This window comes from Sander lucioperca, chromosome 11 (genome assembly GCF_008315115.2).
Source record: "Sander lucioperca isolate FBNREF2018 chromosome 11, SLUC_FBN_1.2, whole genome shotgun sequence".
In the NCBI taxonomy this organism is placed as follows: domain Eukaryota; kingdom Metazoa; phylum Chordata; class Actinopteri; order Perciformes; family Percidae; genus Sander; species Sander lucioperca.
Window position 1 is genome coordinate 36,413,648 of NC_050183.1, and position 13,373 is coordinate 36,427,020.

General features: G+C 42.9%; 1 protein-coding gene across 2 annotated transcripts in view; it reads right to left on the reverse strand.

Annotated features, from left to right (window-relative positions):
• Positions 1-13,373, reverse strand: part of ncanb (neurocan b) — a 158,027-nt gene that overhangs the window by 120,421 nt on the left and 24,233 nt on the right. For both annotated transcript variants that reach the window (XM_031318339.2, XM_031318338.2), the window contains exon 2: positions 2,998-3,080. In XM_031318339.2, the coding sequence (XP_031174199.1) occupies positions 2,998-3,070 (73 nt within the window). In that variant the 5' untranslated portion in view covers positions 3,071-3,080. The remainder of the gene's footprint in view (positions 1-2,997; positions 3,081-13,373) is intronic.

Sequence of the window (13,373 nt, forward strand, 5' to 3'; positions counted from 1 at the left end):
CACACTCTAATCATCCCTTTGTGACCCAGACTGCCTTGTCCTCTCTTGGTGACAAATATTAACCATCTCACTGCAGTTTTCCTCGTCTGAGCTGACTCCTACCAGTCCATGTCAGGCTTCACAGGAACTCCCTGCAGGTTGCTGCCGTGACTAATTCTGCACCCTCTGAATCATAATGATACATTTATCTTATGTGGCACACAGCCAACATTTTAAAATTCATAAAACACACATGCACATGCACGGGAGTGCTTGTACAAAAGTGCAGGCATGCTCATACTATCATCAACACACACACACACACGCACGCACACGCAAAAAAGATCACCCGTAATCTGTCCTCCTCCCCCACATCCCACCCTCTTTCCAATCTCTGGATTGTCAGGCAAAGTGTCACGGGGTGAACTTTAGTGCCAAACCTCCCAGTAGTCCTCTACCTCCCATTGACTATTTCCAGAGTCACTCAGACGGAAAAAAACAAACAGCAAAATGCAGGAATGGAGAGAAAGACAGAGACGAAAGGGTGATGTTAATGCCCTCAAAAACTAAACTCCTTCAAAGCAGAGGCGGAGAGGGTCTATTTGCATGACATATACACTCTTGAGAGGCAGATGTGAGTGTGCTATCATGATCCTCAAAGATTCTGTCTGTGTGTGTGTGTGTGTGTGTGTGTGTGTGTGTGTGTGTGTGTGTGTGTGTGGGGGCCACAGTGCGTGCTGCCTCGGCAAGTTGGCTGCATAAATAAACTACCAGGCAGATATAACCTGAGGGTTTCCGCACAAACATACACACACACACAGAAAGAGTTGGCTCCATTTTTACCAACTCTCGGCCGGCGAATCTGAGCCCTCACTGAAAGGCCCAGGTGCCAGGTCTGTTACCTCCACAGAAGGCAGAAACAATACAATGCAGAGAGGAGCAGACGGTCGGGGAGGCCACTGCGAGCACTGAGGGGACGTGCAGTCTGTCCTACATAAGCACAAACACATGCATATACACACAGATACACAGCAGGGGAGTACAAGGAGAGTATACAGAGGGCAAACAAGAATTTTGGGATGTGAATGCTTGTATTGTATAGTCTCCCCTGCAGAGCTCTGTATAAAACTGCCAAAGAGACAGATAGGGAGGCTGTTGAGCGACCAGAGTTTCTGTGTAAGTCGCTGTATGACACTGAAACCTCCATAACTCTCTTTTCACAAACCCTGTTACATGTCCTTTTCTCAGCTAAATCGAGGGCTTAAAAAAAGTCAGTAAGATGATTATCCAAGCAAATGCAAACTGCCAAGTCTCTCTCCAGAGTTACTATATACTATATAACTTGCTGACACATAATGAGAGGATTAAGATCCTAAACTTCAGCTTTTCAGCCGAATTAAAAGCAAAGTTTAATGAGCTCCGCAAATATATTTTATATATTAGAAATAAATATCTTGGAGATTTAACAAAATATCCAAATTGTTTCCCTCTCTTAGATTTGGCTAAGAGGATGAATGTGAGCTTTGGAGATCTCAGATTTATCTCATGTTTTCGCCCCTTCTTGCTGTCTGGGTAATTATGAGCAGATAAAACGATAGGAATAAGTGAGCTGGTAGTTGAGCTGTGAAGGTCCGCCAAATGCCTAAGATATAAACAATAGTACGGAGAGAAACAGAAAGGAATGGATGGACTGACAAACAAAGAACATGTCAACGCGACTGAGGAGATCTAACAAGTTAATCTACCTACACTACAAACTGTGCCGTGGGCTGCCAGTCACGAATTGTGAGCATTCATTCGTGGGTAGGTGGGAAATTCATTTTGCCAACCTGACTGCCACTCACTCAAGAATGCTCATTTGTTTCCCACAATCGGGCTACGTAGTGTTAGCCAGCGTGAGCTATAATTGTGCCAGTGAACAAACCAGAGGCAGGCGTGAGGAAAGATTACAGAAAATGTGTTTGCAGCAGTGAAAGAAGTACTAAGATTTAAGAAGAAGTACCTTTGCTTAAGTAATAGATACAATATAAAACTGTAGAAATGCAATCTGCAGATCATTTGCCGCCGTGTCTTATATATAATCGATCGTATACGATAAAAGATCGTATACTGTTGTAGCTGGTCAAGGTGTTTTGTGAGAACACCAAAATCTAATTCTCATCCTTGAGTCTAAGTGGATGTTTGTGCCAAATGTGAAGACATTCCCTCCAGGGGGTCCTAAAATATCGCGTTCACAAGAATGGGATGGATGGACGTACTGATGTATGGACACCCCAAGAACATAATGTAATGCCTCCGTAGGGGTTAAGTGTCTTGCTCAGGGACACATTGGTTGATCGCATTGGGAATCAAACCCAGATCTCCCACACCAAAGGCACGTGTTATATCCACTGCGCCATCACCACCAAACCACCACCAAACCACCACTCCTCGAGGTGATTTTGCTTCTCTCTGATTAGAAGCACATGCTTGATTACCATTTTCACACATCACTCTGCATCACTCTGCCTCTCATCCAACCCCCCTGCTTCCCCCCTTTGCTCTACAACCAGGTTTTTGAGCAGATATATTCATCCCAGTTTAATTGGACTGGGGACATCATTTATCACATCCTCTACATTGAAGCTGGTATGTGACAGGAGGTGGATCCAAATGCACAGTCCTGATCTATAGAGGGTATTTTGAAGGGGATCCAACAATCTGATTTGCAGGAATGTTGCACAAGCAGTCTATCAAATGTAAAATTTAGAAGGTAAACATAGATTTTTTTAATTTCCACTACTATTAACCATGTGTGATATGAATCATGTGCCAGATTGACTGCACACAGAATCTGATATATCAGAGGTAATAAGACCAGGAAGTGTTCATAGGCTCCATTTCGACTGAGAAAAATAATTACAAATAATGAAAGAGATTGGCCGAAGATTTGTCTGCATGTATGATTATATGGAGTTATGTACTGCATACACAGTGGGTCAGGTGACAGGGACTGTCTACAGTTTAATGAGGACTCACCACAGCCCATAGTTTGCAGCAGAAGGAGGGCCAGCAGGGGCTGCAGTCCACACACAGGCAGTACGCCCTGCATCCTGCTGCACCTGGAGACAGAGATGGAGAGAGAAGGAGGGAATGTGAGTACACAAAGGCAAGTGAAAGCAACACATTGCCCTTGTGGGACTCATCTGACACACGTTGCATGCTCGGATGAGTCACCAGTTGCAATTCCTTTTCATAGGATTTATTCTTTTCTCTCAGCGAGGGCCTTAGGATAGAGGGCAGTCAATTCATTCTTCATTTTAATTTACTGTTCCAAAATGTGGGAGTGATGAAGTCTTCTGGAGCACTTTGAGACTGTAGCTGTGCTTAAAGGCCTTTAATGGCTATACAAATAAAGCTGACTTAATGTGACCATCGTGTTTAACCTTTTTTAAAATATACTAAATTATCTTTACGCCTTATAGACGAGTATTGTCCCTAATGACATTTTTAAAGGTCCGCAATCTTCTCGTCTTTACCCGTTTATTTCTATTCAGGGTCACAGGATGGTTAAACCTATCCCAGCATGCACTGGGGAGAAGGCAGAGAGAAACCAGACTGGCTGTGGTGGACTGGCAACTTTCCCATAGTGTTTCATAGACGCAAATGCTCACTTACTCCCCAAAACCACCAGGCTTGCATGTCTTTGGAATGGAAATCTACATTAAAGGACAATTCCGGCGCAAAACGAACCTAGGGGTTAATAACAGATGTGTACACCCATTGATCGCTCTCTGGGACATGTTTTCATGCTAATCGAATGTGTTTGTAGCTTGAAAGAAGCTAGCGCGGACCGCTGATTAGCTTACAACGCTGGTATTTGGGGCACAGGGAAAGTAAAAACAAATCGCTATTTATACCACTAAAAAGGCTCAAAATATCACCACACTTCAACGGTAGCATAATGAGGGTCCCTACATGTTAACCGAAGCATTGAGAACATTGTAAGTGTACAGACAGTTTATTAAACGAAGAGCTGCGGGAGCTCCGTGAAAGGGCTACGAGAGAGAGAGAGAGAGAGAGAGAGAGAGAGAGAGAGAGAGAGAGAGAGAGAGAGAGAGCGCTATGCCACAACACAGCCTCGTACTTCGAGAAACTGGTGGTGTACCTGCGGACATTGTGAAGCTATGGCCACCGAACAGGAGTGTCTGTGTTGCACGGAGTGGGACCTGTTGCGTCGCGACACCCAAGAGACGTAGTGTTTTGTACAGTCTGAAGATTTCCCCTCTCTGATAAACAGGGCTGTACTTTTTTCCATGTCTCGAAAATAAATTGGGAGACGGCGACCCAGACCGGAGGGACCAGATGGACAGTTATCCACCGAGTAAGTACACTAGACAAGTTATGTTTTACATCGGTGCGATTATTTGAGATATATTGAGCAAATTGCTTTTGATTTTAGTTTGCTTCGCCAGCTGTAAGTCATGACTGGTTTTCAAGACGGCGGCGGCATGTAAACATGAACGCGGGTGTCTTTATAATCTATCTTTTCAATAAATTGTCTGTACACTTACAAAGTTCTCAATGCTTCGGTTAACATTTAGGGACCCTCATTATGCTACCGTTGAAGTGTGGTGATATTTTGAGCCTTTTTAGTGGTATAAATAGCGATTTGTTTTTACTTTCCCTGTGCCCCGAATACTAGCGTTGTAAGCTAATCAGCGCTAGCTTGTTTCAAGCTACAAACACATTTGATTAGCATGAAAACATGTCCCAGAGAGCGATCGAGTGGGTACACATCTGTTATTAACCCCTAGGTTCGTTTTGCGCCGGAATTGTCCTTTAAGTTACATAAAGTTATCCAAGTGCTTAAAATAGTTTAAATGTTCTTGACTAATGTACCGAAATTGTAAAGGTTAGATTTTTGATAACAGAGCTTCTGCCATCAATGACTGAGACAAAATCACCCGGAAGAAATATTCAATGTACAGTTTACCTTGTAAATTTGGTCATTGCGTTCTTCAAACCAGCGACTTTTAGAAGTGCCAAGGTCTGCTTTTGCAGTTGCTGCCCCGAGACTCTGGAACAAGTTACCCCCTGATATTCGCACTATTACAGATGTAGCTCTTTTTAGGTCCAAACTTAAAACGTATCTGTTTAGTCTGGCTTTTAATACGTAGCAGTGGTGTGACAATTTCATTCTTCTGTTTCTTTGTAACTATTTCTGATTTTACTGTTTTCTATGTTCTTTCTTTCTATTGTATGATATGTGTTTTTATTCTTGGTTTCGATGTTAAGCACTTTGGATACCTGCTGGTTGCTGTAAAGTGCTATATAAATAAAGTTTGATTGATTGATTGATAAATAGAAGCTGATTTGATATGTGGTGTGGGATTAAAAGAGAATACCAACACAGCTGTGTGCAGAAAAACAAGATACTTTTTTGGGCAAAAACACTGCACAGCGGGAAAAGATACTGATGCATTCCGACAATAGAAACAGCCAGATAAGAGCACTGGAGTCAAACTAACATGCTGGACCTCTGGGTTCCCTTGTTGCACACGACATGTAAAAAACTCAACAGGAAAGTAGCAAAGCGGCGTAGACGCTGTCACATTAAACATAAAAAAAATATCTATTTGAGAGCCAGGTTGACAGGAGCCACCTACTGTATGGTATGTCTGCATAGGTTTATGTGGACAGATTTTATTTTTGTGGAAAGCAACTGTGGAATTTTGTTCCAGTCTTACACGCACGCACTTAGATTGTGAAGAATCTCAGTGTACACTGTGGGCTGAAATGTTGTTGTGTTATAGCCAAAATGTCTTCAGTGTAACCCTTCAGTTGTATGTTATGTGCTTACAGCAGCCAAGAGCAAGCAAAAAAAGGCTGAAGTCATTTCATACTCACTTAAAATCTGTGTTTATTTATGTATATTTGACTATCGGCTAATATGTGTGTCACAGAAGCCAGGAGACAGAACAAATGAGGTAGGTCAGCCCCTGCCGTGGTGCTTGAGAAACCCTGAGTGTAAATAATGAATATGGCATCTCCAGAGACCTGGCAGGCCGAGCGGGGCCTGGGGGGGGAGTGGAGATGCTGGACACAGATAGCCAGTGTCAGTTACAGCAGCGCTGGTCGCTCTGACTCAATCTCAAAGGTACAGCCAAGGACAAAAACACTGACCTCATACCAAATACCTCTGCAGTGCCACATGGAAGCTCATTTAACAGACTCTGGGTGTTTGGTGTAGATTTACATTACTTGTGACAGATAAAAGTCACATAACGTCACAAATCGTTCAGTCCTTTTAAGGGATGTTATGAACTACTACTACTGTAATTTTAATAGCGTAATTTACATCTTACATCTACTTCTGCATCTAAGACTTTTGGTGAGGTATTGTACTTGAATACAGAGAAGCCACTGCTATAATGGACCTTTTAGGAGGAGATTTATTTTAGGTTTGCTTTGAGCCTCTTTGTTCTCCGCCTTCCTCATAAAGAGAAGCTGGTCACCACTTTAGAGGGTATCACTAAATTGGACATTGATTGGAAGGTAGAGTGTGGTTGCAGTGAGGGTGACACATTGGCCCTTTGAGGTGACCATGCTGTATGTAACTAAAGAACTGTGCTCTTCAGAGCAGTCCTCACAGTTGAAAGAAGCATTTTTTGCCAAACGGGTGTGATTTTTTTCCTAAGCCTTCCATTAGACTTTTTATTTAATAGTGTGTTTTCCTACTATCTTACAAGCACTTTAATGCAGCTACAAAGGAGTTACCAGAACAGTAGCAGCTCCAAACTGCCACTTAACGTTAACATTGCTGTATCCACGACGTTCCGCTTCCGGGATTGCTCTGTTGACATCCGCCGCCGGATTGCACTCTTTTCAGCTGGATGTCCATTACCTTCCGTTTTGTGGGGTCAGCCCTATGTTCCCACAGCCCAATAGTCCCACAGCCCTATGTTCCCACAGCCCTATCTTCCCACAGCCCTTTGTTCCCACATTTCTAAGATTTTTCTGAAAATTAGGCCCTATTTTAGGTTTTAAGGTTAGGGTTAGGGTTACATTCCATCTGTAGTCCATTGCTACTGGATAATAGGTTGGGTGTAATTGGCTACCAAATTGGGAGAAAGGGGGATAAAATCTGATACAAATTTATGCAAAAGGAAATGTGAGAACATAGGGCCTAATTTTGGGAAAAAAATCTTACAAATGTGGGAACTGTGGGAACATAGGGTCTAATTTTGAAAAATATCTTAGAGATGTGGGAACATAGGGCTGTGGGAACATAGGCACGCTCCCCGTTTTGTTTGTGTTGGAATTTTAAACTCCGGTCGATATATCAGGACTATGGTTAGCTGCTCCTTATATCTCTGCAGGGTAAATCCAGACAGCTAGTTAGACTATCTGTCCAATCTGAGTTTTCTGTTGCACCACTAAAACTACTTTTGAACGTACACGTTCCACCAAAACAAGTTCCTTCCCGAGGCTATTTTGAAGAGGCACCGCGGCTTTTCCCCGTGCTTAGCGCCGCCCATGAAGATTGTGATTGGTTTAAAGAAATGCTAATAAACCAGAGCACGTTTTTCTCCCATCCCAGAATGTTGTGTGGACTCGCCAGACCCTCCTCCGCAGCGCTGTAGAGGAGGGTCTGGCAAAGCGAGACTAACATTGACAAGGCTAAAGAGGACATAACATAACTCAAGAAATCTCGTATAGCATTCTGGAACTTACAGAATTGGCTTCCTCAAAGGAAATGTTAGAACAATGCATTCAACAATCTAAAAGCTCTGTGTGCAGTCTCCTTTGGTAAAAAGTTTGAATTGGTTGCTTTTACAATGCTTCCGTAGAAGTGTATTCAAAGTCTATATTTGGGATATTAAGCTTATTTTTACGACAAGACTAAAGTTGTAAACCTTTGTAGCTATATCCTTTTTAAAACTTCTTTTTCTCTCTTCAGGTCATTAATAGCAGTTACTCATGTGTGCTCCCAGGGCCAGAGCTGTGTTTACGGTGACCATGCTATTACACTACACCCTTTTATTTTCTGCACCCATCATCTCTCTCTAGCACGCTTACTCTGCTATCGATCCCTCATTCTCTTTTTTCTCCAGTGCTTTATTTTGCCTCCTCTTACATTTACTGTACTGTAGTGATTTAAAAGTGCAACAGAATAAGAAGTTTGGCCAGTTCTGTGCCCTTCTTCCCCTTTTTCCTTTTTTGATGCAAGGCAAACTTTCCACAATATGACTCATACAGTTACAAGAATTCTAGGACATGGTTTTAGTGTGTGTGTGTGTGTGTGTGTGTGTGTGTGTGTGTGTGTGTGTGTGTGTGTGTGTGTGTGTGTGTGTGTGTGTGTGTGTGTGTGTGTGTGTGTCATGGCAAGCCACAGGCAACATGCTGTCAGTGTCAGTGACATCAGCTTATTTGAGTCAGCCCTGACATTGCTGGCTGTGGCTCAAAGGTAGAGCGGGTCAGCCCTCAACCACAAGGTTAGTGGTTCGAGCCCAGGCTCCTCCGGCTACATGTCAAAGTGTTCTTGAGCAAGACACTGAACCCCAAGTTGCTCCCCGCACGCTGTATGTTGCTCTCCACTGCTCCTAGTGCTTAGGCTGGGTTAAATGCAGGGACTGAATTTCACTACGTTGTACTATACAATCGTACAGTGCCTAAACCATACAATAGCAGAGAAAAGCCTGATATGTGATGAGTAATACAGTTTATTCTTCTACACATTCAGCTGCTGACACAATAGCCTGTGGATCCAAAGTCTGCAGAATGCATTTAACAAAAACACAAGCGAGAGTGTAAGGTATGGATTCAACTGAGTGTCTGTGTGCTTTAATGCAAGATGTGCATATTAGCATGCCTGGCTAACTAGCCTACTATTAACTAAAGCATTATCTCCAATACCAATAACAGGTATGTGGAAGCCAAGATGCAAGTCGCGGCTCAGCTCTTCGTGTTTACACTCAAAACTTGTTTTAGCCTATAGCGCCTATAGCTCCTCACCAGACGCTGCTTGGTTCTGTGAGCTGGTAAAACATACACAAACGCATTACTTAAAGCCTGACAAGATGGATTTTCGTGTATGTTATCCCGCGGTTCTCGCATTATTTTGTGTTATCGCGAGAATCCAGCTGCCGTGCAAGGTAAGGAGTTTTCAGCCATCTCGCGGAGTTCAAGCATTAGCATTTGATTATCCTAACTAGCAACAGTTGATGAAATCTGCTAGCGACATTTGTAATTTCAGTCGAACAACTCCACGGCCATCTCTAGAAATGAAAAGCCTGCATTTGTTTACTTCCATTTAAAATGTAAGACATTTTTCTAATGACTTTGAAGAATTTCAAGTGGTAAATTTGACAGCATTACTATTGTAAAACTGCATATGTGCCGTGCCAGAACAGGCCGAGCAACAGTAGATTAGGTGGGTGGGGCAACGCACAGTCAATTTTCATCCACTTCAACCCCTTAGTGCTGTTTTATAAACAAACTCCCCCAGCCGCACCTGCGTGATCTCCCACTGAGAGTCAGTGTGAGCACTCCTGCTCCTGCGTGTGTAATACCAGACGCAAATATCCTGCCAGATCTCAACATGTCAGATGAGTGCACTGTTTCCTATCCAGTCTGTCACTGATACTGTAGATGTGGCTGACAAGACTGGGAGACAGACAGCTAGACGGTTACAGGTGGACAAAAAGACAGATATAAGCTAAAAAAAATGTACAGAGCCAAGCTGACCCATTTCAAAGTCCTTTACAGGACCCATCTCCGCCTTTCATGGAAAAATCTGGTCCATCCAATCTGTCATCTCATCTTAATCTCACCTTTTACCTCATTCTATCTATATTTGGAAAAAATGTGGCTGCCAATCTGCGTCTGCCACCATCTGTATCCATGACTCGCAATTTCTTATGTGTTTTTCTTTCTGTTCTTTCCTTTGCTTGTCTCAAATTGTCCCGTCACTCTTTCCTCACCATGGTGCATTATTAAGAGGGCTCATTAATCACTCAGGCCGCCTGCCTGTCACTCCATCACTGCACACTGCCGTTGTTCCTGCAGCACACACGTGCACACAAGAGGGAGGGGAGTTAGTCCCATCGTCCCTAATGTCTGTGTCCCCAAGTCCCTTGGAGTGAAAAATGAGGCTATCCTTCGAGTGACAAAAGACTGTTTTCCTTTTGCGAGGATATTACCAAGGTTTTAGAACCTGTCACACTGTGTTATACATAAATGGTTTTAGCAGTTCACATTTTGCACCATTCTGCACCATCAGGGCCGGTTCTGTGTTTGCACCTGTCTTAGAGCATGCATCATCCTGGGGTGGTTTCTTCTGTTGCTTAGGAGTTACTGTACAGTATAAAAGCACTTAAATGAAAACAATGGCTGAGTGGGCGGCTACATCCCAGCTTATAAAACCTGTATGAGGTGGAACAGCAGAACACCGCAGGTCTCCAAAAAAAAAAAAAAAACGGGTACTGTGGGCTAGAACAGAACATGCTGTGCAAGAGACAAGCCTTATGAGTCACTGATAACTCACTGAGCTGCTCAATTACAATCCATACAGAGATAGGAATCAAGATGGGCTAGAGAAGGTGAAGACAAAAGTGGTGAGAGAGAGAAAGAGGGAGGAAAACAAGTGGTGGGATGTTGAGAGGAAGAGGAAGTGAGGCAAAGAGAGCGTGAAAAGAGATACAGACGGAGAGACAGGAAGAGGTACGGAGAAAAGCCGAAGCTTATTTCAGCCCCACTCAAATGCCAAGCCTGACTGGGTAAGGGGGGAACTTGAATCTTAAGCAGCCATAAATTTCCCCTGATGCTTTGCTAGGCCTGCCGCTGTATGTACGCTTGGAAGGGAATGGGAGCTGGTAGACCAATGTGAGGGAAAATGGCAAAGCTCCCAACAAAAGAAGATATTGCCATCAGGCACCATCGCCATATGGGCTCAAACACAGAGCGTAAGCCAGAGACAGTTTTATTCCATCTCTCACACACACGCGCACACACACACGCACACACACACACACACACGCATGCACGCATGCACGCACACACACACACACACACACACACAAAAAAAAACCTTTTCCTCCCTGCTTGAGAGGCTGCAGAAGATGCAGGTTATGAGGGAGGAGAACTTGCTCTGCAACTAGCTCTGCATTATAATGAAGTCTGCGATATTATGAAAATTGAGTATGCAATATACAAAATACTTACGGGAATGCAAATGTGCTTGTGCACTTAGAGTGTGAATGAAGTGTGAATGACACGGGCATATGGTATCTACTCATTAGTGCATACTGTACATCTTTGCATACATCTCAACTCAAGACACACTTAATTTCTTTTTGTAATGTTCTTTTTGTTTCTTTGTACTCACTAAAGTGAAATTTTTTTTTTTTATTGTTATTGTATTTTCATTTTCCCATTGTTACAAAGCACTTGGTAATTGTTATTTTGAAAGGTGCTATACAAATGCAGATTATTATTAGTACGCTCTGTTGTAGATGAAGGAGGAACTACTCCGGCTCACATGAAAAGGTGCAATTAATCAGGAGTTGGGCAAAGAGGGATGGAGAGATGGAGGGATGAAAGGAAGGAAGGAAGGAAGGAAGGAAGGAAGGAAGGAAGGAAGGAAGGAAAGAAGGAAGGAGGGAATGAAAGTAAGGATGAGACTGTGCTTGTTCTGGCGTTATCGCTATGGAGCTAAAAAGTGCTGTCAATTACAGTGAAGTGTTTCGCTGCACAGCCTGCATGCACACGCACACACACTGCATATATTAAGTGCTTGTGGTGGACTACGTGTTGTATTCAGATGTTTTTCTGCTTTAATTCTTCAACATTAAATAAACATGATGGTCCAAATGGCAAAGGGGAAAAAGAGAGAGAGAGAGAGAGAGAGAGAGAGAGAGAGAGATTGTGTACCACACAAGCAGCACAGCGCTGACCAAGTGCCACCATACAAAGCGGGTGTGACATTGCTGAGCACCCTGATGGTGCAGAGTGGGAATAAGCTCTAGGGCTGCCCAGAACTATATAGAAACCCATTACTTACAGCTGAAAGCCACCCAGGTCTCCCTTATTCATACAACACCGCCCACCAGCCAGAAGCCAATGCAGCCAGGCACCCTGTTAAAGTCAGCTGGAAGCGGAGCATTACCCACTCCTTTCTGTAAAACATATTACCTCGCTCTCTGTGACCAGAAAAGGTGAGCTCACCCTACACTACATACGTGAATAAAAAACGGGCAAGATAGAAAGAGAAAGAAAGTGAACGATACAGAGAAAGAGTAAGATACTGCACTGAGAAAAGGGAAGGGAAGGGGCAAAGTGAAGGGATAGAGAGAAGGAGGGACGGAGAGAGAGATTCCTCTGAAAAATGAGGTGACAAAAAGCTTTTTACGTGCAGGAAGGGTGGCCAGGCAATTTTCAAATGTCTAAGACTCCTCATTCGCAGGGTTGCAAAACCACTTTATACGGTGGCAAATGTTAAACTTGTTCTCGGCACATCAAGGTCCCTTTGGCCGCCTGCTTGTCTTCACCTGGAATATAAATGTGGCTTGAGACGAGGGTAGAGAGAAAAAATTGTTTGGACACCTTGTACACAAGAGTTTAAAAAAGGCAGAATACCTTCAACGCATATGTTTATGTGGATTTGGATGAAGTAGTACAGTATCTTTTTGCATGGTTAAATGTTTTAAGGATGCAACTGATGATTACTATATTAATCAATTTATTCAAATTTTCTTTGGATTAGTGAATAATTATTTAAAGTGCTCATATTATGCTCATTTTTAGGTTCATAATTGTATTTAGAGGTTGTACCAGAATAGGTTTATGTGGTTTAATTTTCAGACACCATATATTTGTTGTACTGCACATTGCTGCAGCTCCTCTTTTCACCCTGTGTGTTGAGCTCTCTGTTTTAGCTACAGAGTGAGACATCTCACTTCTGTTCCATCTTTGTTGGAAGTCGCACATGCGCAGTAACTACTGCTAGCTAGTCAGTTGCAGAGTATGAGGGCGTGCCACGTTAGCAGCTAGGCGAGCAATATAACGTGTGTTACAAAGTGACGCACGTTCATCACGGAAGTAAAGGCTGGACTACAATAGAGCTGTTTGGAGCAGTTTGTGAACAGTGTTTTCTGTTGGAGATGGTAAGTCCCTTTGGGGTGGACTTTGGGCTTTTTCACTTTGTAAACCTATAACGTGTACAAAAAAAGATATATAACACAATAAAGGAAAGGGGAAAGCATAATATGAGCACTTTAATTAATATAATAGTATAAAAATGGAAAAATGCTCATTACAAGTTTCCAAAGTCCAAGGTGACATCTCCACAAGTGTCTTTTTTTTTTTATCCAAAAGTCCAACGAAATAAAACAGAGAAAAGTTGTAAATCCTTA